The sequence below is a fragment of the Salvelinus namaycush genome, chromosome 3 (genome assembly GCF_016432855.1).
Source record: "Salvelinus namaycush isolate Seneca chromosome 3, SaNama_1.0, whole genome shotgun sequence".
Classification (NCBI taxonomy): domain Eukaryota; kingdom Metazoa; phylum Chordata; class Actinopteri; order Salmoniformes; family Salmonidae; genus Salvelinus; species Salvelinus namaycush.
The window spans coordinates 57,351,941-57,379,609 of record NC_052309.1 but is presented as its reverse complement, the minus strand read 5'-3'; the positions used below and the strand labels follow the sequence as shown (position 1 = coordinate 57,379,609).

Here is a 27,669-nt window from a genome sequence, read left to right as displayed (position 1 = left end):
TTCAAAATCAAATCTTTAATCACTTGTCCGTTTTCAAAAGTTACAACAAAATATAACATTGATCATAAAAGCCCACATGTAAAACACTGTTAGTAGAGCTAAGTTAGAGCATTCACAATTTTATAACAGTAATCAATAACTCAACAATAGCAGCAAAGAAAAAGTTAGTGGTTACATTTTTTTATATGGAGGATACTAGACATTGGAATGTAGTGAAAAGAGAAATATATTAAAACATAAAATCCTGATAATTATCAAAGGCACATTGACAAATGTTGTCTTTGGTGATGGCAGAAAAATATTAAAAGTTACAGTTGGCTAGTGACCGTTATCTTTCGAAGTGATATGAAACTTGTACCAGTTGTAACAATGTGATTTCTAAGTAAATGGAGGAATCTACCACACCCAGCAAGGTTGCTAAGGTGCAGGAAGATGTGTCTGAACAGACCTCTAATTTAAGCAAAAATGTAACACAATAATTATCAGCAATTTCCATCCACCCCAGCTGCAGAGAGTCTCTTCTTCAGACCTCCAAGGAAATACCAAGCACTTCAAAACATGACACTACCTCTTTTGCACTTCCCACCAGTCTTTCTCCCTCTACTATCGCTTATAGTGAGCAGAAGTATCTGTGGACTGGGAAAGCTGTGAGGCCGGAGATGGCGATGCCCAGACTGTCTCCTACACTGGCTGCCGCCATGGCAAACTCCCTCTGTCTGTCTCCAGTCTGCAGGGAGAGAGGGGAAAGGTAAGGGGAGTGGCACACAAACACACACAAACATGTCCGATGGCTGACCCTCCAGCTAATGTTATATATTGACATGCACACAACCGTATACGCAGGCTGACAAACACACACAAACATGTCCGATGGCTGACCCTCCAGCTAATGTTATATATTGACATACACACAACCGTATACGCAGGCTGACAAACAAACACACACACACACACACCCTGGTGACTGACCTCCTTGCTGATGAAGTAGAATGTGTTGACGTATGCAGCTCCTCCCAGCAACCCCTCGTAGAGGACTATCACAAACACCAGCCACGCACTGGGCAGGAACTGGTAGTACACCGACAATAACAGCAACACCGCGTTCACACACTGAGGGAGACAGAGCAACACCTCGTTCACACACACTAAGGGACCAGGGACCGTATTCACAAAGCATCTAAGAGTAGGAGTGCTGATCTAGGACAATAAAATGACATGGACAGGGGGGACCCGATCCTAGATCAACACACCTACACTGAGATGCTTTATGAATAAGGGTACAAAAGGTAGTGGTGGGGATGGTGGGGGAGGGGAGGAAGAAGAAAATATAAAGCCAGCTGGAGAGAGATAAAGATCAAAGAAAGTTATAGCTCCAACACTAGGTCTGTTACGGTGACTGTATTACCCCAACACCGGCAATCACGAGTCATGACCGTTGAGTCACTGTAACTATGCTTCTCCAAAACTGCGCTCTAATCCATATCCTTGCTGATATCATGGATAGTAATGGTTCGTGAACATTCCAAGAATTGAAAAACAGATACCTACCAGGCAAATCTCTTTTCTATATTTACAATTTAGCTCAGCTTTGCTGGCCTATGGAGTCCCTTGGGAAACCCAACTACCGAACCATCCAATACTGGGATTTATAAATAAATGATCTGGGCTCCTGAAAGGACTGATCTCTATAAATTTAGAAAACTTTTGGAAAGCTCATATTCTGATCTAGTCATAAAAAAATGGTCCACAGATCTAATTGAATCGGAACAACCCTTTAACTGGAACAGAACATTGAAAAATATGACTTTGGCATCCTGTAAACTGAACCATCAATTTATACATTAAGTCTGTTCAGACTGTATTTAACACCAAGGAAATGTTTTACGATTAAATTGACCCCAACTCCTAGCTGTGTCCCCTAAATCAGGTAGGCACATTCCTCCATATGTGGGTGTACCCTGCAGTTAAATGCTTCTTGGGCAAAGACACAAAATTAATTTAGAAGCGCATGAATGTAAATGCAATGCTTTGTATCTATTATGTTACTTAACAATGATAGCTCCTTGAATCTCTCAATCAGAGATGATTAATGCTGACAGGCAACACTGCCGCAAAATATTATGTTGGATCTTACATGGCAATCACCTCACTCTCTCCCAATTCGCCAGTGGATACAGTTACTTTTAGAAGTTATAACATCATTTGTATTTATTATGGATCCCCATTAGCTGCTGCCTTGGCATTGGAAAACCTTCCTGGTCTTTGAGGTTAAATCTGTTTGAAATTCACTGCTTGGCTGAGGAATCTTACAATTATCTGTATGTGTGGGGTACAGAGATGAGGTAGTCATTTAAAAAATCATGTTAAACACTATTATTGCACACAGAGTGAGACCATGCAACTTATGTGACTTGTTTAGCAAATGTTTACTCCTGAACTTATCTAGGCGTGCAAAGGGGTTGAATACTTATTGACTCAAGACATTTCAGCTTTTAATTTTTTATTAATTTGGAAACATTTCTAAAAACATAATTCCATTTTTACATTATGGGGTATTGTGTGTAGGCCAGTGACACAATCTCAATTGAATCCATTTTAAATCCAGGCTGTAACACAATAAAATGTAGAAAAATCTAAGGGGTGTGAATACCTTCTCAAGGCACAGTACCAAATAAAAATGGCCTAGAAGGCCAGCATCCCGGAGTCGGCTCTTCACTGTTGACGTTGAGACTGGTGTTTTGAGGGTACTATTTAATGAAGCTGCCAGTAGAGGACTTGTGAGGCGTCTGTTTCTCAAACTAGACACTAAATGTGTCCCACTCTTTCTATTCTGGTTAGAGCCAGTTGCCACAGATGTCTCAAGTTTTTAGGGAGAATGCAATTGGCATGATGACTGCAGGAATGTTCACCAGAGCTGTTGTCAAATAATTAAATGTTCATTTCTGTACCATAAGCCACCTCCATTGTTTTAGAGAATTTGGCAATACGTCCAACCGGCCTCACAACCGCAGTCTGTATGGCATCGTTTGGGCGAGCGGTTTACTGATGTCAACGTTGTGAACAGAGTGCCCCATGGTAGGGTTATGGTATGGGGAGGCATAAGCTACGGACAACGAATACAATTGCATTTTATCGATGGCAATTTGAATGCACAGAGATACCGTGACGAGATCCTGAGGCCCATTGTCGTGCACGGCCCCATGTCGCAAGGATCTGTACACAATTACTGGAAGCTGAAAATATCCCAGTTCTTCCGTGGCCTGCATAGTCAGACATGTTACCCATTGAGCATGTTTGGGATGATCTGGATCGACGTGTACGACAGCGTGTTCCAGTCCCGGCCAATATCAAACAACTTTGCACAGCCATTGAAGAGGAGTTGGACAACATTCCACAGGCCACAATCAACAGCCTGATTGACTCTATGCAAAGGAGATGTGTCACGCTGCATCAGGAAAATGGTGGTCACACCAGATACTGACTGGTTTTCTGATCCAGCCTCTTTTTTTTTTTTTAAGGTATCTGTGACCAACAGATGCATATCTGTATTCTCAGTCATGTGAAATCCAAAGAGTAGGGCCTAATGAACTAATTTCAAATGACTGATTTCCTTACATGAACTGTAACTCAGTAAAATCTTTGAAATTGTTGCATTTTGTGTTTATTTTTGGTCAGTACATTATTTAGTATGTAAAGACAACATTACATTGAGAATAGTCTAATGTGTGAGAATAGTATCACTTGTGAATGATGCCCAGTGTGTGCAGTCTAAAGAAAAACAGCACATGCATTATTTTTCAACTTTTTCAGCTCATAGGCCTATATGTTTTGATACGGTTTGTATCACTGTTTGTATCATGGCCAAATTACTCGAAGCGTAGCCTATAAGCCTAGGACCCCTGGAACAGGGTTGGAGAGCCCATAGCCAACAGAACTTAGTGAAACGTGTTCTTATAAGCCCAGTCATTGCGCCATAGCGTGTGAACAGAGTTTTGACTGGCCACTATTTAAAAGAGGATCCCAGCTTTCTTGTGATGCTATATTTATTGCTCAATTCTTAAAATTAAGCACATTAATCCTCTTTATGACCAGTGTAGCCTTCCTGGCATATAAAACATTAAATCCCACGTAAGGTTCTTTCTATTTAAGTGCAGGCTAAGGATTTTTTTTTGTGGGCCATTCTAAATTAAAGTGCACAAATATGTAAACACCAGATTACATTGAGAATAGTCAGATGGGTGAGAATATTATCAAGTACTTGTCAAATTGTGAATGAGAGACTGATGAAGTGTGTGCAACCTGGGCAAGAAACAGCAGAGCGCATGTCTTTCATCCAATTTTTTCCAAATCATCATTAGTCGCACAACTAAAGTTGCATACATAACTACATATTCAGCATATAGAAGGACCTGTTTCAAATCATCACTTTGTTTACCACTCAACACAGAATAGCCATGTGGGCACACCCTCTGAAGTCAATATCCTTTCTATTTTATTCAAACTATTTTCAATTATATTCTTCTCCCTATCAAATAATGCCACAGAATTCTAAAAAAATCTTGTCTGCCAAAATAATTAGTGTAGCTCACAGCCATATAGCAGAGCCAGATCAGGGCCTAACATGAGGACAACTCAAAGTATGCTGTTCTGTTCTTTGGTATAGGCTACATTTTCTTCATATCATAATTTTTCTTTAGACCTGCTTAAAATAATACATTTATTGTGATGGTGTAGGCTATATTAAATGGATTTATTAGACTTTAAAATGCAGATGTTCCAAAGATCTGCATCAGTGGCTTGTAGGCTATGCATGGAAGCCCGAAGATGCTAAACATTTTTGTTATTTAAAGGACTATTACCGTGAGACAGGCAGTTATTTGCATAACAGTTACCGGCTGATAAAAATTCATGACCGACACAGCCCTCTCCATCACGCAGTAACTAAAAAAAGTGTGAAACAAATCAAAATATATTGCATTTGAGATTATTCAAAGTAGCCACACTTTGCCTTGCACACTCGTGGCATTCTCAGCTTCATGAGGTAGTCACCTGGAATGTATTTCAACTAACAGGTGTGCCTTGTCAAGTTAATTTGTGGAATTTCTTTCCTTCTTAATGCGTTTGAGCCAATCAGTTGTGTTGTGACAAATTAGGGGTGGTATACAGAAGATAGCCCTATTTGGTAAAAGACCAAGTCCATATTATGGCAAGAACAGCTCAAATAAGCAAAAATAAATGACAGTATCATTACTTTAAGACATGAAGGTCAGTCAATCTGGAACATTCCAAGAACTTTTAAACTTTCTTCAAGTGCAGTCGCAAAAACCATCAAGTGCTATGATGAAAATGGCTCTCGTGAGGACCGCCACAGGAAAGGAAGACCCAGAGTTACCTCTGCTGCAGAGGATAAGTTCATTAGAGTTACCAGCCTCAGAAAATGCAGCCCAAATAAATGCTTCACAGAGTTCAAGTAACAGACATCTCAACATCAACTGTTCAGAGGAGATTGCGTGAATCAGGCCTTCATGGTCAAATTGCTGCAAAGAAACCACTACTAACAGACACCAATAAGAAGAAGAGACTTGCTTGGGCCAAGAAACACAAGCAATGGACATTAGACCGGTGGAAATCTGTCCTTTGGTCTGATGAGTCCAAATGTGACATTTTTGGTTCCAATCGCCGTGTCTTTGTGAGACGCAGAGTAAGTGAACGGATGATCTCCGCATGTGTGGTTCCCACCGTGAAGAATGGAGGAGGATGTGTTATGGTGCTTTGCTGGTGACACTGATTTATTTAGAATTCAAGGCACACTTAACCAGCATGGTTACCACAGCATTCTGCAGCGACAGTCCCAAACCAGATGGAGTGGCATATCATTTTTCAAGGGCTATTTGTCCAAGGAGAGTGATGAGTGCTGCATCAGATGACCTGGCCTCCACAATCACCCGACCTCAACCCAATTGAGATGGTTTAGGATGAGTTTGACCGCAGAGTGAAGGAAAAGCAGTCAACAAGTGCTCAGTATATGTGGGAACTACTTCAAGACTGTTGGAAAATCATTCCAGGTGAAGCTAGTTCAGAGAATGCCAAGAGTGTGCAAAGCTGTCATCAAAGCAAAGGGTGGCTACTTAGAAGAATCTCAAATATATATTTGTATAACACTTTTGTTTACTACATGATTCCACATCTGTTATTTCATAGTTTTGATAATTCTACAATGTAGAAAATAGTCAAAATAAAATAAAAACCCTGGAATGAGTAGGTGTCTAAACTTTTGACTGGTACTGTATCTCATCTATTGTTCACTCACCTGAAGCAGAGAGAGAGCCCAGATTCTCCTGAACTTCACACAGCAGAGAGAGGATCGCGAGACCAACACCCCCACCTGGTACAGTGTCTGGTACCTGAACACACACGAAGAATGTGAGTTAATAGCTTTACACCACTTAATCATACCATTACTATGGAGAAATATTAATCTTTATATGGCACTAAAGTAAAAAAAGATATACAGTTGAAGTCGGAAGTTTGCATAGACCTTAGCCAAATACATTTTAACTCAGTTTTTCACAATTCCTGACATTTAATCCTAGTAGAAATTCCCCGTCTTAGGTCAGTTAGGATCACCACTTTATTTTAAGAATGTGAAATGTCAGAATAATAGTAGAGAGAATGATTTATTTCAGCTTTTATTTCTTTCATCACATTCCCAGTAGGTCAGAAGTTTACATACACTCAATTAGTGTTTGGTAGCATTGCCTTTAAATTGTTTAACTTGGGTCAAACGTGTCGGGTAGCCTTCCACAAGCTTCCCACAATAAATTGGGTACATTTTGGCTCATTCCTCCTGACAGAGCTGGTGTAACTGAGTCAGGTTTGTAGGCCTCCTTGCTCGCACACACTTCTTCAGTTCTGCCCACAAATTTTCTATAGGCGTGAGGTCAGGGATTTGTGATGGCCACTCCAATACCTTGACTTTGTTGTCCTTAAGCCATTTTGCCACAACTTTGGAAGTATGCTTGGGGTCATTGTCCATTTGGAAGACCCATTTGCGACCAACCTTTAACTTCCTGACTGATGTCTTGAGATGTTGCTTCAATATATCCAGATAATTTTCCTCCCTCATGATGCCATCTATTTTGTGAAGCACCCCCACAACATGATGCTGCCACCCCGTGCTTCACGGTTGGGATGGTGTTCTTCGGTTTGCAAGCCTCCCCCTTTTTCCTCCAAACATAACGATGGTCATCATGGCCAAACAGTTCTATTTTTGTTTCATCAGACCAGAGGACATTTCTCTGTTTTGGAGCAGTGGCTCTTTCCTTGCTGAGTGGCCTTTCAGGTTATGTCGACATAGGATTCGTTTTACTGTGGATATAGATACTTTTGTACCCGTTTCCTCCAGCATCTTCACAAGGTCTTTTGCTGTTGTTCTGGGATTGATTTGCACTTTTCGCACCAAATTACGTTACTCTCTAGGAGACAGAAGGCGTCTCCTTCCTGAGCGGTATGACGGCTGCGTGGTCCCATGGTGTTTATACTTGCGTACTATTGTTTGTACAGATGAACGTGGTACCTTCAGGCGTTTGGAAATTGCTTCCAAGGATGAACCAGACTTGTGAAGGTCTACAATTTTTTTCTGAGGTCTTGGCTGATTTCTTTTGATTTTCCCATGATGTCAAGCAAAAAGGCACTGAGTTTGAAGGTAGGCCTTGAAATACATCCACAGGTACACCTCCAATTGACTCAAATGATGTCAAATGATGTCAATTAGCCTATCAGAAGCTTCGAAAGCCATGACATAATTTTCTGGAATTGTTTAAAGGCACGGTCAACTTAGTGTATGTAAACTTCTGACCCACTGGAATTGTGATACAGTGAATAAGTGAAATCATCTGTCTGTAAACAATTGTTGGAAAAATGACTTGTGTCATGCACAAAGTAGATGTCCTAACCGACTTGCCAAAACTATAGTTTGTAACAAGAAATTTGTGGAGTGGTTGAAAAACGAGTTTTAATGACCCCAACCTAAGCGCATGTAAACTTCCGACTTCAACTGTATATATTCTGAATGGTACTGACCAGCGATACTGCTCTGCATGGGAGAGATAGAAGTTTGGGAAATATAGGAGTTCCAACTGTAAAGAAAGTTGAAAAATTAGGAAATTAGTTCTACTGTAACAAGAAGTTGGCGTTCATCCATACAATGAGAATGGAAGTGATGGTGAGAATATCAACTAGTTGCAGTGACACTATAAACTGCCAAGGGGCGACAGAGGCCTACTCACCAGGCCCTGGTTGATGAAGTACTCCGCGAAGTAGACAACTCCTAACGGAACCACAAACCTCAGCAGACCCTGAGGGGAGGCGGTAGAATTGATATTAGCAGATTGGCAATAACACATATAGTACTGCAGCACATCAAGACTGAGTAAAACTTACTAGGCCAGGGTTAAACTGATTATTTAGCACATGTGAAAATGAAATTCAAGTAAAGCTGTTCTGTGTATTTCGCATTGGGGAATTGAGTTTGTATCAACTGGGAAATAAGGATATTTATGAGATTTTGGCCTGGCTTACCCTGGCCTGGGCCAACTTTGAGAGTATAACTTTTTAATCTGAAAATGGTACAGACCAAGTCCACTTTTCTAAAGTGACTTCAAACTCACTTTAATGATGTGTCGTTTCTCAATAAATGTCAGTGGTCCAGTGACCTTGTCTTCTGTTATATTCAGAAGGAAGAGAAGATGGGCTGTTTGGTTAATCAATGTCCTACAAAATATTTTACAATTAAAATGTAATATTTCACTACTTAGAAATATCTTGTGTTAAACATCCATATTACCACACATCACTTTCCTCAAAATTCTTTACCTTACCACATGCTGACATGATAAACACACCTTCAGCACCTTTCTCCCGCTCCTCCTCTTCATCAGTGTCATCCAATAGGGGCCGCCTGTTCTGTGAGTCTCCGCCCCTCACAGACTCCACCTCCCTGCACTTCCACTGTGGGAAGGATGGGGGGAAGACTAGCAGGAAAAAATAGCTGAGGGGAATGTGGGGGAAAAGGAAGAGAAAAAGACAAAAAGGGGGTGAAGGGTTCAGATAAACTGACAGAAAAGGAGTGATCCTTTCCCCACTCACCTAACAAACGACACATTAACTTAACATCACATCAACATTGTTTATGGGACCGACCAGGGGTGAAAGTATACAGAACAAAAATATAAACGCAACATGCAATTTCAACAAGTTATTGTTCATAAGGAAATCAGTCAATTGAAATAAATAAATTAGGCCCTAATCTATGGATTTCACATGACTGGGCAGGGGTGCCGAGTCACTTCCACATGGAAGCAAAGCCCACCCAATCAGAATGTGTTTCCCCCCCCAAAATTGCTTTATTACAGACAGAAATTCTCCTCAGTTTCATCAGCTGCCCGGGTGGCTAGTCTCAGAAGATCCCGCAGGTGAAGAAGCCCGGATGTGAAGCCCGGATGTGGAGGTCCTGGGCAATGGCTGGCATGGTTACACGTTGTCGGCGGTTGTGAGGCCGGTTGAACGTACTTCCAAATTGTGCACAACATTTTAGAGAAATAAGCTGTTTGTGTGTACGGAAAATGTCTGGGATGTTTTATTTTCAGCCCATGAAACATAGGACCAACACTTTACATGTTGCGTTTATATTTTTGTTCAGTAGAGAACGAATTTCTTCCCAGTATGGGACCTCCTATGTGTGCATGCGCTTGTCAAACTATCACTTCAAAGGGCTCCTTTACTAGACTACCGACACACGCTCATCCACTCACAACATATTTCCAGCCTCCAAACAGTGGTGAATGAAAAGAGACATCGGTTACACAAAACACAAAAAAAAAATGTAATGACATTTGGCGATTTGAGAATTTATGCACCCACTGCTGTCCTCGCGCGTCTCGGCCACTCATCTCTGCCTTGGCAAAATGTCAGTGTTCACGTGGAACCACATCGCAGTTGAGTGTAGACTATACCACCATTCGCAAATTTTTCATGCCTCTGACTTGCGGTAATGATAAATAGTGTCGGAATAGCCTACAGTTTAATTTACATTTTGTTTGAATTATTGTGGTAGGCTCATGTTTCTTGTACGATGTACCCCCACTATTTACTTTGCCAGGACGCCTTACCGAACTACCTTACTTTCACCCCTGGGACTGACCTGATCACCATGGCTACAGGTACGACCAGCATGATGAGCAGCGTGTTCCTGGGCGAGAGGCCAGCCTGCGTGAGAGCAGAGTACAGCAGAGCCCCGGCCACACCTGCTCCACCGGTGCCCGAGCCCCAGCCCCCCAACACATCTCTGAGAGGGCGGATAGGAGACATGGGGTGAGAGTGTCGAGAAAAAAAACTATGAGGGGGTTGAGTGAGAATACCTTTTATGTAAAAAAAAGAACTGCAAAGTAAACAACTTACTGAACTGTTAGTAAATCAGAGAGATAGTCTACCTGCTAAAGAAGACAGTGAGAGAGAGGAAGGAGAGCTCTCCCAGTCCAGCGCTCACACTGGCAAAGATCACACCTAGAAGATACACAGTACTTTAATATGGATGCAAATATGTACTCTAATACGATACACATAGTAATAGGGTTTCAAAAATGAATGGTTAAAATACGGTCTCACAGCATATAGAGTAAGGGTGAAACAATTGTAATACAGTGCCTTATGAAAGTATTCATTTTCCTTGAATTATTCCACGTTGTTGTTCCAGCCTGAATTCAAAATGGATTAAATAAAGTAAGTATCACCCATCTACACACAATACCCCATAATGACAAACTGAAAACATGTTTTTAGAAATGCTTTGTTAATTTATTGAAAATGAAATACAGAAATCTCATTTCCTTTTCCTCTAGGATTTTGCCTGTGCTTAGCTCCATCCTGTTTCTTTTTTATCCTAAAGTACTCCCCAGTCCTTAACGATTACAAGCCTACCCATAACATGATGCGGCCACCACTATGCTCGAAAATATGGAAAGAGGTACTCAGTAATGTGTTGTATTGGACTTGTCCCAAACATAATACATTGTATTCAGGACAAAAATGTAATTGCTTTGCCATTTTTTTTTGCAGTATTACTTTAGTGCCTTGTTGCAAACAGGATGCATGTTTTGGAATATTTGTATTCTGTACAGGCTTCCTTCTTTTCACTCTGTCAATTAGGTTAGTATTGTGGAGTAACTACAATGTTGTTGATCCATCCTCAGTTTTCTACTATCACAGCCATTAAACTCTAACGGTTTAAAAAAAGTCGCCATTGGCCTCATGGTGAAATTCCTGAGCGGTTTCCTTCTTCCCGGGCAACGGAGATAGGAAGAATGTCTGTATGTTTGTAGTGACTGGGTGTATTGATACGCCATCCAAAGTGTAATGAATAACATCACCATGCTCAAAGGGATATTCAATGTCTGCTTCTTTTTTACCATCTACCAATAGGTCCCCTTCTTTGCGAGGCATTGGAAAACCTCCCTCGTCTTTGTGGTTGAATCTGTGTTTGAAATTCACTGCTTGACTGAGGGATCTTACAATTATCTGTATGTGTGGGGTACAGAGATGAGGGAGTCATTAAAAAATCATGTTAAACACTATTATTGTACACAGAGTGCATGTAACTTATGTGACTTGTTAAGCAAATGTTTACTCCTGAACTTATCTAGGCTTGCCATAACAAAGGGGTTGAATACTTATTGACTCATGACATTTCAGCTTTTAATTTGTAATTAACATAATTCCACTTTGACATAATGGGGTATTGTTTGTAGGCCGGTGACAAATTCTCAATTCAATACATTTTAAATTCAGGCTGTAACACAACAAAATGGAAAAGGGGTGTGAATACTTTCTGAAGTTACTGTACGTCCTGCCTTTCTTGTGAGTTGAAAGGGTCTATCTGGGATTGGTACATTATTTTTAAACTATATACAGTATATAGCCATGGATTCTTGAAAAATACTTATCTAATGCTTCGTGAGCTTAGTTCAACTGTCCTAACCCATCAAAACCCCAAATGTAAGTCTGCTTTACTCCATTGTTTGTAAACAATGGCATTGTAAACAAATAAGGTTAAGATTCAAAACATGGTTAACATGGCCTTCAGAAAGTATTCATACCCCCTTGACTTATACCACATTTTTGTTGTGTTACAGCCTGAATTCAAAATGTTTCTCACCCATCTACCTCATAATGACAAAGTGAAAATATGTTGTGACATTTTTGCAAATATATTGAAAATTAAATACAGATATATCTAATTTACATAAGTATTCACACCCCTTTGCTATGACACTCCAAATTGAGCTCCAGTGCATCCAATTTCCTTTGAACATCCTTGATATGTCACAACAACTTGGAGTCCACCTGTGGCCAACTCAGTTGTTTGGACATGATTTACAAAATAAATAAACTCTATATAAAAAGGTCCCACAGTTGACAGCTCATGTCAGAGCAGAAACTACACCATGAGGTCCAAGGAACTGTCCATAGATCGCCGAGATTTGTGATGAGGCATATATCTGGGGAAGGGTATAACACAATTTCTAGAGTGTTGAAAGTTTCCAAGAGCACAGTGGTCTCATCATTGCAAAATTGAAAAAAATATGGAATCACCCATACTCTGCCTAGAGGTGGCCATCTGACCAAACTGAGCAACCAGGCAAGAAGGACCTTGGTCAGGGATCTGACCAAGAACCCAATGACCACTGACAGAACTACAGAGTTCCTTGTCTTAGATAGGAGAACCTACCAGAAGGACAACAGTCTCCAGAGCACTTCACCAATCTGGGCTTTATAAGAGAGTGGTCAGACAGAAGCCACTACTTAGAAAAAGGCACAACAGGAGTTTACAAAAAGACATGAAAGACTCAGATCATAAAGTAAAGGATTCTGTGGTCTGATGAGACAAAGAATGTACTCTTTGGCCTGAATGCAAAGCACCATGTCTGGAGAAAAGGATATTTGAAATTGGATGACAACTTGTTTTTAACAGGAAAGAATCATTTATAACTTACTTTTTCCTGACATAACATAGGTACTGCAGATCCCCTTATTGTATGGGACACTTTTAAAAATGTGCCTTTAGAGGCCATGCAATTCAACTCATCTTTTTTTTAAAAGCACAGGAAATAGCAGGACTAACAGTACAGATAGATAGCAATAAAAACTGTACCATAGAGGCACAGAAAATGTTAGAGGGAAAACAAAAACAAATAGACTTATTCAAGAAAGATCAAGTGTAATATATTATTAAAAAATAACGCCAACTGCTAAAAGCTTGGAACACCTGTATTTGGGGAGTTTCACCCACTCTTCTCTGCAGATCCCCTCAGGTTTAAGTCCGGGCTCTGGCTGGGCCAATCAAAGACATTCAGAGACTTGTCCCGAGGCCACTCCTGTGTTGTCTTAGCTGTGTGCTTAGGGTTGTTCTCCTGTTGGAAAGGTGAATCTTCGCCCCAGTCTGAGGTCCTGAGAGCTCTGGAACAGGTTTATCAAGGATCTCTCTGTACTTTGTTCCATTAATCTTTCCCTCAATTCTGACAAGACTCCCAACCCCTGCTGCTGAAAAACATCCCCACAGCATGATTCTGCCACTATCACGCTTCAATGTAGGGATGGTGCCAGGTTTCCTCCAGACGTGATGCTTGGCATTCAGGCCAAAGGGTTCAATCTTGGTTTCATCAGACCAGAGAATCTTGTTTCTCATGGTGTGAGAGTCTTTAAGCGCCTTTTGGAAAACTCCAAGAGGGCAGCCATTTTACTAAAGGAGTGGCTTCCGTCTGGCGACTCCACCATAAACACCTGATTGGTGGAGTGCTGCAGAGACGGTTGTCCTTCTGGAAGGTTCTGCCATCTCCACAGACGAACTCTAACACTCTGTCTGAGTGACCATCGGGTTCTTGGTCACCTCCCTGACCAAGGCCCTTCTCTCCCGATTACTCAGTTTGGCCGGACAACCAGCGCTAGGAAGATTGGTGGTTCTAAACTTCATCCATTATTGAATGATGGAGGAGGACACTGTTCTTGGGGACCTTCAATGCTGCAGACATTTTTTGGTACCCTTCCCCAGATCTTTGCCTCGACACAATACTTTTTCAGCGCTCTACGAACAATTCCTTCAACCTCAAGGCTTGGTTTTTGCTCTAACATGCACTGTCAACTGTGAGGCTTATATAGAGAGGTGTGGGCCTTTCCAAATCATGTCCAATCAATTGAATTTACCACAGGTGGACTCCAATCAAATTGTAGAAATATATCAACGATGATCAATGGAAACAGGATGCACCGGAGCTCAATTTCTAGTCTAATAGCAAAGGGTCTGAATACTTACATAAATAAGGTCTTTTTTAAAGTTGAAATAAATGTGCTAAAATTTCTAAAAACCTGTTTTCGCTTTGTCATTATGGGGTGTTGTCTGTAGACGTTGTCTGTAGGCTGTAACGTAACAAAATGTGGAAAAAGTCAAGGGGTCTGAATACTTTCCGAAGGCACTGTATACACACACACACACACACACAGTACCAGTCAAAAGTTTGGACACACCTACTCATTCCAGGGTTTTTATTTTTACTATTTTCTACATTGTAGAATAATAGTGAAGACATCAACACTATGAAAGAACACATATGGAGTCACTTAGTAACCACAAAAGTGTTTTAAAAAATCTAATCTTTAAGTAGCCATCCTTTGCCTTGATGACAGCTTTGCACACACTTGGAATTCTCTCAACCAGCTTCATGAGGTAGTCACCTGGAAAACATTACATTAGCAGGTGTGCCTTGTTAAAAGTTCATTTGTGGAATTTATTTCCTTCTTAATGCGTTTGAGCCAATCAGTTGTGTTGTGACAAGGTAGGGGTGGGTGGTATACAGAAGATAGCCCTATTTGGTAAAGGACTAAGTCCATATTATGGCAAGATCAGCTGAGATAAGCAAAGAGAAATGACAGTCCATCATTACTTTATGACATGAAGGTCAGTCAATGCGGAAAATTAAGAACTTTGAACGTTTCTTCAAGTGCAGTCGCAAAAACTATCATGCGCTATAATGAAACTGGTTCTCATGAGGAACGCCACAGGAAAAGGAAGACAGAGTTACCTCTGCTGCAGAGGATAAGTTCATTAGAGTTACCAGCCTCGGAAATTACTACCCAAATAAATGCTTCAGAGTTCAAGTAACAGACATCTCAACATCAACTGTTCAGAGGAGACTGCGTGAATCAGGCCTTCATGGTCAAATTGCTGCAGAGAAACTACTACTAAATGACACCAATAAGAAGAGACTTGCTTGGGGCAAGAAACACGAGCAATCAACATTAGACCGGTGGAAATCTGTCCTTTGGTCTGATGAGTCCAAATTTTACATTTTTTGTTCCAACCGCCGTGTCTTTGTGAGACGCAAAGTAGGTGAACGGATGATCGCCGCATGTGTGGTTCCCACCGTGAAGCACGGAGGAGGAGGTATGAGGGTTCTTTGCTGGTGACACTGTCTGATTTATTTCGAATTCAAGGCACAACTAACCAGCATGGCTACCACAGCATTTATGTAAATAGCATTTATGTGAATATTTATGTAAATTACATATTTCTGTATTTCATTTTCAATAAATTCTTAAAACATGTTTTCACTTTGTCATTAGATGGGTGAGAAATGTGTAGATGGGTGAGAAAGTAATATATTTAATCCATTTGTAATTCAAAATGGAAAGATGTGAAACCACAACAAAATGTGGAAAAAGTCCAGAGCTGTGTTCGAATACTCATACTAACCGCACTATTTGTGATGTGAATTGACTATATATAGTATGCTTACTCATAGTATGGATATAGTTAGTAAGCCAAAGGTTCCCGGATGTCGGACTAAATTCGCCAAAATAGGAAGTATACACGCAGATGACACTATTTCTGTACTTTTCGGGCCCAAAATGCAATTCTTCAGAAAATGGGCATGGCTTCACAACATTTTCAGATTTGAAGCAAATGGCAGAAAATATGCAGCTGAAGTCCGACGAGAGTGAATACAATGTCATTGAACTAATTAATGACAAATGTTAAGAAAATGTTGAGCAATGTAAAAAAAGTAATGACTTTTCAAATAAGTTACGTTACGTTGGCTGACAATTTGTTAGCTACGCTATCCTTACGAACCGCATAGCATTACAGCAGTATGTACCGGTATGTTAGCTAGTTAACTAACGTTTGTTGGATACTAATACATCGAACTTGCCAGGCAGTATATTAACTAACCAACGTTTAAAGACTTGATTATTCACATCATTCTTAGCTAAGTGGTATAGTCGTTGTGCGTTTCCATGGACATTTTTAATTTTGGCTAACTACTACGATTTCAGAGCACTCACTCTCGATGTCAGTAAACATTGGCAAAAAAAGCATAATAAATTGTTGCCAGCAGCACAGTTACAGTCACCAACGCTCTGGATAACCAGCTCTGCTATGGCGAATAAAATGGTCAGAGTGAGGTGTTCTCTCATTTGTGTCTGGAAGTAGCTAGCCAATGTTAGCTAGTTAGCTTGGGTTCTTGACTGCAGTTGAACGCTTGGATCAACCCAACTACTTGGCCAGAGCGTCCAGCGTGCGCTCTGAACGCTCTGAGAGCAAAACGCTCTGAATTTACAATCTGACAACGCTCTGGATTTACGAACGCCCAGTGCACACTCTGGCACTGCAGATTGAATTTACAAACTCACCTGAAATCGTAAAATGTTTAGCTTGTAAATTGTTACGCTAACAAGCTACGATACTGTTTGTTTAGAGTATAATAAAATGAACTAATAGTACATGGTATATACTCATTAAGTATGTAGTATACAGTATGTTAGTATGGGTTTTCGAACACAGCTAAGGTGTATGGATACATTCTGACGACACTGTATAATTTTGATCTCATGGACTCACAACTGTCTATGAATTAATATTTACATTTCTCCAGCCACATTCATCTGTTTACCAAAACAAGTGGCGTGGGGTGACTGCTTTGTTGTTTTTTACCCTTTAATGACCGAAAGGTTGCTGGATCGAATCCCTGAGCTGACAAGGTAAAAATGTGTCGTTCTGCCACTGAACAAAGCAGTCAACCCACTGTTCCCAGGAACCACTGCTTTTAAAATCAGGTTAAGGCGACTGGAAACATGACTGAATACAATCAGTGTAGCTATTCCCTCCGCAAGGCAATCAAACAAGCTAAGCGTAAGTATAGAGACAAAGTAGTCGCAATTCAACGACTCAGACACGAGAGGAATGTGGCAGGGTCTACAGTCAATCACGGTCTACAAAAAGAAAAACAGCCTTGTCGCAGACCCCGATGTCTTGCTCCCAGACAAACTAAACTTCTTTGCTCGCTTTGAGGACAATACAGTGGCACCGACACGGCCTGCTACCAAAACCTGAGGACTCTCCTTCACCGCAGCCAATGTGAGTAAAACATTTAAACGTGGTAACCCTCGCAAGGCTGCCAGCCCAGACTGGATCCCTAGCCGCCTCCTCAGAGCATGCTCAGACCAGCCGGCTGGTATGTTTACGGACATATTCAATCTCTCCCTATCCCAGTCTGCTGTTCCCACATGCTTCAAGAGGGCCACCATTGTTCCTGTTCCCAAGAAAGCGAAGGTAACTGAGCTAAACGACTATCGCCCCGTAGCACTCACTTCTGTCATCATGAGATGCTTTGAGAGACTGGTCGAGGATCATATCACCTCCACCCTACCTGACACCCTAGACCCACTTCAATTTGCTTACCGCCCCAATAAGTCCACAGACGACGCAATCGCAATCACACTGCCCTAACCCATCTGGACAAGAGGAATACCTATGTGAGAATGCTGTTCATCAACTACAGCTCAGCATTTAACACCATAGTACCCTCCAAACTCGTCATTAAGCTCAAGACCCTGGGTCTCGACCCCGCCCTGTGCAACTGGGTCCTGGACTTTGACGGGCCGCCCCCAGGTGGTGAGGGTAGGAAACAATATCTCCACCCCGCTGATCCTCAACACTGGGGCCCCACAAGGGTGCGTTTTCAGCCCTCTCCTGTACTCCCAGTTCACCCATGACTGCGTGGGCATCCACGCCTCCAACTCAATCATGAAGTTTGCAGACGACACTACAGTGGTAGGCTTGTTGACCAACAACAACGAGACTGCCTACAGGGAGGAGGTGAGGGCCCTTGGTGTGGTGTCAGGAAAATAACCTCACACTCAACAACAAAAAAGGAGTTGATCGTGGACTTCATGAAACAGCAGAGGGATCACCCCCCTATCCACATTGACGGAACAGTAGTGGAGAAGGTGGAAAGTTTTAAGTTCCTCGGCGTACACATCACGGACAAACTGAAATGGTCCACCCACAAAGACAACGTGGTGAAGAAGGCGCAACAGTGCCTCTTCAACCTCAGGAGGCTGAAGAAATTTGACTTGGTCACCAAAAACACTCAAACTTTTACAGATGCACAATCGAGAGCATCCTGTCGGGCTGTATCACCACCTGGTACGGCAACTGCTCCGCCCACAACCGTAAGGCTCTCCAGAGGGTAGTGAGGTCTGCACAACGCATCACCGGGGGCAAACTACCTGCCCTCCAAGACACCTACACCACCCGATGTCACAGGAAGGCCAAAAAGATCAACAAGGACAACAACCACCCGAGCCACTGCCTGTTCACCCCGCTATCATCCAGAAGGCGAGGTCAGTACAGGTGCATCAAAGCGGGGACCGAGAGACTGAAAAACAGCTTCTATCTCAAGGCCATCAGACTGTTAAACAGCCATCACTAACATTGAGTGGCTGCTGCCAACATACTGACTCAAATCTCTAGCCACTTTAATAATAATAAAATTGGATGTAATAAATGTATCACTAGTCACTTCAAACAATGCCACTTTATATTATGTTTACATACCCTACATTACTTATCATTTGTATATACTGTACTCTATACGAGAGGTCGACCGATTATGATTTTTCAACGCCGATACCGATTATTGGATGACAAAAGAAAGGCCGATACCGATTAATCTGGCAAATTTTTAATTTTTTTTGTAATAATGACAATTACAACAATACTGAATGAACACTTATTTTAACTTAATATAATAGATCAATAAAATCAATTTAGCCTCAAATAAATAATAAACTTGTTCAATTTGGTTTAAATAATGCAAAAACTAAGTGTTGGAGAAGAAAGTAAAAGTGCAATATGTGCCATGTAAGAAAGCTAACATTTAAGTTCCTTGCTCAGAACATGAGAGCATATGAAAGAAGTTTTAGGTTGTAGTTATTATAGGAATTATAAGACTATTTCTCTCTATACGATTTGTATTTCATATACCTTTGACTATTGGATGTTCTTATAGGCACTTTAGTATTGCCAGTGTAACAGTATAGCTTCCGGCCCTGGGCCTGGGCTCGAACCAGGAACACATCGACAACAGCCACCCTCGAAGCAGCGTTACCCATGCAGAGCAAGGGGAACAACTACTCCAAGTGACGTCACCGATTGAAACGCTATTAGCGCGCACCCCGCTAACTAGCTAGCCATTTCACATCGGTTACACCAGCCTAATCTCGGGAGTTGATAGGCTTGAAGTCCTAAACAGCTGCTGGCAAAACGCACAAAAGTGCTGTTTGAATGAATGCTTACGAGCCTGTTGGTGCCTACCGTCGCTCAGTCAGACTGCTCTATCAAATCATAGACTTAATTATAACACACAGAAATACAAGCCTTAGGTCATTAATATGGTCGAATCTGGAAACTATCATCTCGAAAACAAAGCGTTTATTCTTTCAGTGAAATACGGAACCGTTCCGTATTTTATCTAACGGGTGGCATCCATAAGTCTAAATATTCCTGTTACATTGCACAACCTTCAATGTTAAGTCATAATTTCGTAAAATTCTGGCAAATTAGTTCGCAACGAGCCAGGCGGCCCAAACTGTTGCATATACCCTGACTCTGTTGCAAGAGAAGTGACACAATTTTCCTAGTTCAAAGAAATTCATGTTAGCAGGCAATATTAACTAAATATGCAGGTTTAAAAATATATACTTGTATATTGATTTTAAGAAAGGCATTGATGTTTATGGTTAGGTACACGGCGCAACGACAGTCCTTTTTCGCGAAATAAAAATTATTAATTAAATCAGCTAAATCAGCTATTAACAGAACTGCTTACTGGCTAGATGCGTCCCCATGTTTACCATATCAGTGAAATAGTGTCTGGTTTCAGGGGAAATGTCAGAGCTGCAATGTTCTAGGAATTAAAATAGTGATCAATGATCATATCATTTTTCAAATGTTGCCGTCCCCATGCACAAACATAGGCCTACACACACATTACCCAAAATGCTTATCCACACGGTAGAAGAAAAGGACACCAGAAGGAAGCTTGTAATTGCTGTTGCAACGCATACCAACACTCGGAAACTGTGGACAAAAACACAACCTCCAAATTGACATGTGCACTCAAATTGCCAAACCTTTGCAAACTCAAACAAACTGGTAATGTAGGATAATATTGTTCCTGTATTATGTTATGATTAGCAAAAGCTAAGATACGGCCATTGTCAACATCTTACTACAATGTTAATTTACTGTAAGAAAAAGTATTCAAAGACAACTGGGAAAGCACCGTCTGTCCTTCTCTTACCCATAAGGGAGTTTGTGGATGAAGAATGGAGCAGAGAACTTGATTAGGAGAGTGGGAAGAATATCAGCCAACAAAACAGCCTTGGAGAGGGGGGACAGAGAGGTCACACACATGTTAACCAGGCAGGATCAGGCTGGTCACTTTAATAATGTTTACATACTGCTTTACTCATTTCATATGTATATACACTGTATTTTAGTCAATGCCACTCCGACATTGCTCGTCCTAATATTTATATATTTCTTCACTCCATTCTTTTACTTTAGATTTGTGTGTATTGTTGTGAATCGTTAGCTATTTCTGCACTGTTGGAGCTAAGAACACAAGCATTTCGCTACACCCGCAATAACATCTGCTGAATAAAATAAAATTTGATCACACACACTTTCACAGCTGCAGTGCATCTCTATTTACCGCGGTAGAAACAGGGCTGCAGTCGTAGTGACTTCCTTTTCCACCTTCAACGTCCAAGGCAACTGTGGATGGGGTCTGAAGAAGGAAACGAAGAGAGAGAGAGAATGAAAGAATATTGCAAATATAGTACTTTGACACTAACAATAGATAGGAATGTTATGGTGATACAGCATTCTACAACCCATTCTTACAGGTGATGTGGAGTTGTGAGACCCTTGTTGTTTTAAGATGTCATGGGCTGCACTCAGCATCACCACGTACGCAAAGTTGTTGCACAACCCCAGCAACCTGAAGACAAGGGTCAGGAGGAAAGGTGGGAGACACAATGTTGAATTTCAAATAATGAATTTCTATTGCTTGCATTTCAGAACATTCAGTGCAGGGAGGGGGGGCATGCAGAGATGATAAGTGTCAGTGGGCCAATGAATGATAGCAAGTTCACTGAGGCTACGCAATGATGTTGTAGGGCAAACTGAGGCTAAGATGTAGCCAGCCTTCCTATGTAGATTAAGACACCGCGGAGCCAGTGCAAGATATGGCTTCAAAACGTACCTCAAACTAGGGATGACAATTGCGTTGTACTACGAATTGTCCCAACTGCTACACCGAGTAGATGGAACGACTGCTAATTTAAGTAAACTGACGTTTTAGTCCTCATGCTAGCTAGCAGAAGCCACAGCAGACATTTTAGAATTCCATAATGGCTGCTGTGGCTACATACATACTTATCGCTGGGGCCAGACAGAATCTACAAGGAGTGGTTCAGTCAGTCTTTACAACATATTGTGCCTTCAGAAAGTATTCACACCCCTTGATGGTTTCCACATTTTGTTGTGTTACAAAGTGGGATTAAAATGTATTTAATTGTCCTTTTTGTCAACAATCTACACAAAGTATTCTGTAATGTCAAAGTGGGGGGGGGAAAAACACTAATATAAACTACTTAACCAAAAGTATGTGGACACCTGCTCGTCGAACATCTCATTTCAAAATCATGGGCATTAATATGGAGTTGGTCCCCCTTTTGCTGCTATAACAGCCTCCACTCTTCTAGGAATGCTTTCTTCTAAATGTTGAAACATTGCTGCGGGGACTTGCTTCCATTCATCCACAAGAGCATTAGTGAGGTCGGGCACTGATGTTGGGCGATTAGGCCTGGCTCGCAGTCGGCGTTCCAATTCCTCCCAAAGTTATTCGGTGGGGTTGAGGTCAAGACTCTGTGCAGGTCAAACAAGATCTTCCACACCGATCGACAAACCATTTCTCGATGGGACCTCACTTTGCACACGGGGGCATTGTCATGCTGAAACTGTTGTCAAAGTTGGAAGCATAGAATGTATGCTGTAACGTTAAGATTTCCCTCCACTGGAACTAAGGGGCCTAGCCCGAACCATGAAAAATAGCCCCAAACCATTTTTCCTCCTCCACCAAACTTTACTGTTGGCACTATGCAATGGGGCAGGTAGCGTTCTCTAGGCATCCGCCTAGAGATTCATCACACCAGAGTCCAATGGCGGCGAGCTTTACACCATTCCAGCTGACGCTTGGCATTGCGCAAGGTGATCTTAGGCTGGTGTGAGGCAGCTCGGCCATGGAAACCTATTTCATGAAGCTCCCGACGAACGGTTATTGTGCTGATGTTGCTTCCAGAGGTAAGTTGGAACTTGGTAGTGAGTGTTGCCACCGAGGACATTTTTATGAGCTATGCGCTTCAGCACTCGGCGGTCCCGTTCTGTGAGCTTGTGTGGCCTACCACTTCGCAGCTTAGCCGTTGTTGCTCCTAGATGTTTCCAATTCACAATAACAGCACTTACAGTTGACCGGGGCAGCTCTAGCTAGACAGAAATTTGACAAACTGACTTGTTGGAAAGGTGGAATCCCATGACAGTGCCACGTTGAAAGTCACTGAGCTCTTCAGTAAGGCCATTCTACTGCAAAGGTTTGTCTATGGAGATTGCATGGCTGTGTGCTCTATTTTATACATCCGTCAGCAACGGGTTTTTAAGGAGTGTCCAAATACTTTTTTTTATTTCTGGGTACGTCTCTAAGAGCTTTCCACACCTGGATTGTGCAACATTTGCCCATTCTGTTTTTCAAAATCCGTCAAGCTCTGTCAAATGAGTTGTTGATCATTGTTAGACAACCATTTTCAGGTCGTGCCATAGATTTTCAAGCAGATCTAAGTCAAAACTGTAATTCTGCCTCTCAGGAACATTCACTGTCGCATTGGGTAAGCAACTGCAGTGTAGATTTGGTCTTATGTTTTAGGTTATTGTCTTGCTGAAAGGTGAATTCATCTCCCAGTGTCTGGTGGAAAACAGACTGAACCAAGTAAAATCCTTTATTTTTTATCCTGAAAAACTCTGCTGTCCTTAATGATTACAAGCATACCCATAACATGATGCAGCCACCACTATGCTTGAAAAATATGTATTGAATTTGACCGAAACATAACACTTTGTATTCAGGACAAAAAGTGAATTGCTTTGCCACATTTTTTGCGGTATTAGTGCCTTGTTGCAAACAGAATGTATGATTTGGAACATTTGCATTCTTACATTTACATTTACATTTAAGTCATTTAGCAGACGCTCTTATCCAGAGCGACTTACAAGTACATACATTCATACTTTTTTTTGTACTGGTCCCCCGTGGGAATCGAACCCACAACCCTGGCGTTGCAAGCGCCATGCTCTACCAACTGAGCCACACGGGACAGGCTCTTTACAGGCTTCCTTATTTTTACTCTGTCAATTAGGTTAGTATTGTGGAGTAACTACAATGTGGTTTATCCATCCTCAGTTGTCTCCAATCACAGTCATTAAACTAGTTTTTAAGTTACCATTGGCCTCATGGTGAAACCCCTGAGTGGTTTCCTTCCCCTCCGGCAACTGAGTTAGGAAGGATGCCTGTATCTTTGTAATGACTGGGTGTATTGATCCACCATCCAAAGTGTAATTAATAACTTCACCATATTGAATGGATGATTTTTTTTTTTACCCATCTAAGAATAGGTACCCTTCCTTGAAAGGCATTGGATTACCTCCCTGGTCTTTGTAGTTGAATCTGTGTTTGAAATTCACACCTCAACTGAGGAACCTTACAATTATCTGTATGTGTGGGGTATAGCGATGAGGTAGTCATAAAAAAGGGCTAGTCATAAAAAAGAAATCATGTTAAACACTATTATTGCACACAGTGAGTCCATTCAACTTATTATGTGACTTGTTAAGCAAATTTTTACTCCTGAACTTATTTAGGCTTGCCATAACAAAGAGGTTGAATATGTATTAACTCAATACATTTCAGCTTTTCAGTTTTAATTAATATGTAAAAAAAAAAATATATATTTCTACTTTGACACTTTGGAGGGGCTCACGAGTGGTGCAGAGGTGTTATAACCGACCCTGGTTCGATCCCAGACTGTACCACAACCGGCCGTGATCGGGAGTCCCACAGGGCGGCGCACAATTGGCCCAGGGTTGTCTGGTTAGGGGAGGGTTTGGCCGACATAGTAAATAAGAACGTGTTCTTAACTGACTTGCCTAGTTAAATAAAATACAATTATGTGGTGTTGTGTGTAGGCCAGTGACAACAAATCTCAATTTAATCAATTTTAAATTCAGGCTGTAACAACAACCTAGGGAAAAAGTAAAGGGATGTGAATAGTTTCTGTAGCTTGCCTGCCCTATTCCATCGAATACTTAACATGCGCACCACTAATTCAATATTCAACTGATTATGGCATTAGGCCGAGTATGGCATTAAACTATTGTATTAACCTGACTATCCACAGTAATCACATGATTGTGTGCATGTAACCGTGTTCACTGTAGTTAACTAAATAGGTTTGATTCAAATAACGTTACATTTAAATAAATAAAATACTGGTAGTTAGGCTCATTTCTGATTTCACATCACATTCACCATAGTAGAACATCTCAAAACTAAACTCACCAAAAACCAGTCCAATTTCTCCAGCGCGAGCTACGACCTACAGACAGTACAGAGACATGGTGTTAATAAAATATAAATAGTTAAATAGCCTACTAGCTAGCCAGCCACACAGCAGTGTGATCTGTCTGGTCGGTGTAACAAATCATAAGTGTGACACACGATTTACCCTCACTGTCAGATGGCATATCTGGGTCTGCATTGACGCCGACTGCTTCGTCCATGATTAAAAGCGATTAAAATCTAATTGTAAACAAAAGCTACATAAACAGCTAACGTTACTCTTACACAGCTGTCCAATTAGCTAGCAATCTAGCTAGCTACTTCCTCAATGTTATCTTGTGGTGTTCCGCAAATTTCCATACGTCACAGATTTGACAGCATTTTTTACAGAACTTCAGGCAGACAGGCGAATGTTATAGCTAACTGACTAGTATAAAACGTTTTCCTTATCGCTTTCATTTTGGTTCATAGATGTTTACTACATTGCAACTTCGGACCGATTCAAGGCAAACAACAAAACATCGCGTGTAGCAGCGAAATATCCCCCCTTAGAAATACTACTGCACACTGGTTCCACATATTGCAGATAGAGTACCACAGTATGAGTCATAATACTAAGAAAACCTAGAGGTCAAACAGGGAAATGGTTCCAATCGTTTTTCCACCATTCATTTTTCCCATAAGGAATTTCAAAAACATTTAAAATAAGGGCTACATTTTGTATAGACTTACCCTGACATGACGTTTTGATAATCATGCATATCTCTCTAGGACAAGGTAACTTTTTTTGACAAAAACTACTCAGCTGCAAATGTAATGATGTCCAGCTAATTGGACTTCTTGGACACTTGTGCAGTACAATTAATAACTGTGGCTATAAATGCTACAAAATCCACCTTCTTCACAATAAGTGTATCTAGATCACTTGATTGACATATAACATTTGCAACTGGTTGAGGTGCATCCAACGCCACATCTTCTCCAACACTGTGGCCTCTTGCCCCTTCAACTCTCTTCACAACCTCCACATAGGAGATTTGCTGTACAACCCTGATCCTTGACACCTCAACCTCTTTCACCCTAACCAGGGTACTGAGGGAATTCAGGAATATGATCCCCACCACAGTTGTAACATTCAATAACGTCTGCAAACACTTGACACGTGGCCAAACGTTTTACACTTCTTGCATTGCATCAGGTTTTGCACGAACACTCACAAAGTATCTTATACAGTGTATTCGGAAAAGTATTCAGACTCCCTGACTTTTTCCACATTTTATTACGTTGCAGCATTATTCTAACATGTATAAAATATTTTTTCCCCTCATCAAGCTACACACAATACCCCATAATGACAAAGTGAAAACAGGTTTTTAGAAATTTTAGCAAATGTATTACAAATAAAAAACAGAACTACCTTATTTACATAATCATTCAGACCCTTTGCTATGAGAATTGAACTTGAGCTCAGGTGCATCCTGTTTACAATGATCATCCTTAAGCTGTCTCTACAACTTGATTGGAGTCCACCTGTGGTAAATTCAATTGAATGGACATGATTTGGAAAGGCACACACCTGTCTATATAATGTTCCACAGTGGCAGTGCATATCAAATCAAATCAAATTGATTAGTCACATACATGTGTTTGGCAGATGTTAATGCGGGTGTAGCAAAATGCTTGTGCTTCTAGTTCTGACAGTGCAACAATATCTAACAAGTAAAATCTAACAATTTCCCAACAAATACCTAATACACACAAATCTAAGTAAAGGAATGGAATTAACAATATATAAATATATGGATGAGCAATGTCAGAGCAGCATAGACTAAGATACAGTGGATAGTATAGAATACAGTATATACATATGAGATGAGTAATGCAAGATATGTAAACATTATTAAAGTGACTAGTGTTCCATTTATTAAAGTGGCCAATGATTTCAAGTCTGTATATGTAGGCAGCAGCCTCTCTGTGCTAGTGATGGCTAACAGTCTGAAGGCCTTGAGATAGAAGTTGTTTTTCAGTCTCTCAGTCCCAGCCTTGATGCACCTGTATTGACCTCGCCTTCTGGATGATATCGGGGTGAACAGGCAGTGGCTCGGGTGGTTGTTATCCTTGATGATCTTTTTTGCATTCCTGTGATATCGGGTGCTGTAGGTGTCCTGGAGGGCAGGTAGTTTGCCCCCGGTGATGCGTTGTGCAGACCGCACCACCCTCTGGAGAGCTTTGCGGTTGTGGGTGGTGCAGTTGCCGTACCAAGCAGTGATACAGCCCGACAGGATGCTCTCAATTGTGCATCTGTAAATGTTTGTGAGGGTTTTAGGTGACAAGCCAAATTTCTTCAGCCTCCTGAGGTTGAAGAGGCGCTGATGCGCCTTCTTCACTACACTGTCTGTGTGGGTGGACCATTTCAGTTTGTCAGTGATATATACGCAGAGGAACTTAACTTTCCACCTTCTCCACTGCGGTCCCGTCGATGTGGATAGGGGGGTGCACCCTCTGCTGTTTTCTGAAGTCCACGATCATCTCCTATGTTTTGTTGACGTTCAATAGCAGTCAATATTAATCGTCACCTTATTTCAGTCTCATCTGAAATTTGTAA

The 27,669-nt window shown here is 41.2% G+C and overlaps 1 protein-coding gene across 2 annotated transcripts; it reads right to left on the bottom strand.

Annotated features, from left to right (window-relative positions):
* Positions 1–25,610, bottom strand: cln3 (CLN3 lysosomal/endosomal transmembrane protein, battenin). 2 transcript variants are annotated; one of them, XM_038979341.1, is made up of 15 exons: positions 25,231–25,610; positions 25,065–25,101; positions 21,299–21,395; positions 21,108–21,182; positions 20,694–20,773; positions 20,385–20,470; positions 10,491–10,563; positions 10,202–10,345; positions 8,904–9,049; positions 8,670–8,722; positions 8,289–8,357; positions 8,083–8,138; positions 6,311–6,404; positions 970–1,110; positions 1–727 (listed from the first exon to the last, which is right to left on the bottom strand). In XM_038979341.1, exons 1-15 carry the CDS (start codon positions 25,283–25,285, stop codon positions 611–613), a joined length of 1,323 nt encoding a protein of 440 aa, XP_038835269.1. In that variant the 5' UTR covers positions 25,286–25,610; the 3' UTR covers positions 1–610. The 2 variants fall into 2 exon arrangements, with proteins under 2 accessions (XP_038835269.1, XP_038835277.1); XM_038979349.1 differs by having other exon boundaries at positions 25,237–25,610.
* Between the last annotated feature and the right edge of the window lie 2,059 nt (positions 25,611–27,669).

Excerpts from the sequence above, each read along its gene's own strand:
- cln3 (XM_038979341.1), bottom strand. The coding sequence starts at position 25,285 with ATGGACGAAGCAGTCGGCGTCAATGCAGACCCAGATATGCCATCTGAC. Across the intron at positions 25,102-25,230 it reads TATGCCATCTGACAGTGAGG|GTCGTAGCTCGCGCTGGAGA; the intron begins GTAAATCGTGTG and ends TACTGTCTGTAG. Across the intron at positions 21,396-25,064 it reads AGAAATTGGACTGGTTTTTG|GTTGCTGGGGTTGTGCAACA; the intron begins GTGAGTTTAGTT and ends CCTTGTCTTCAG.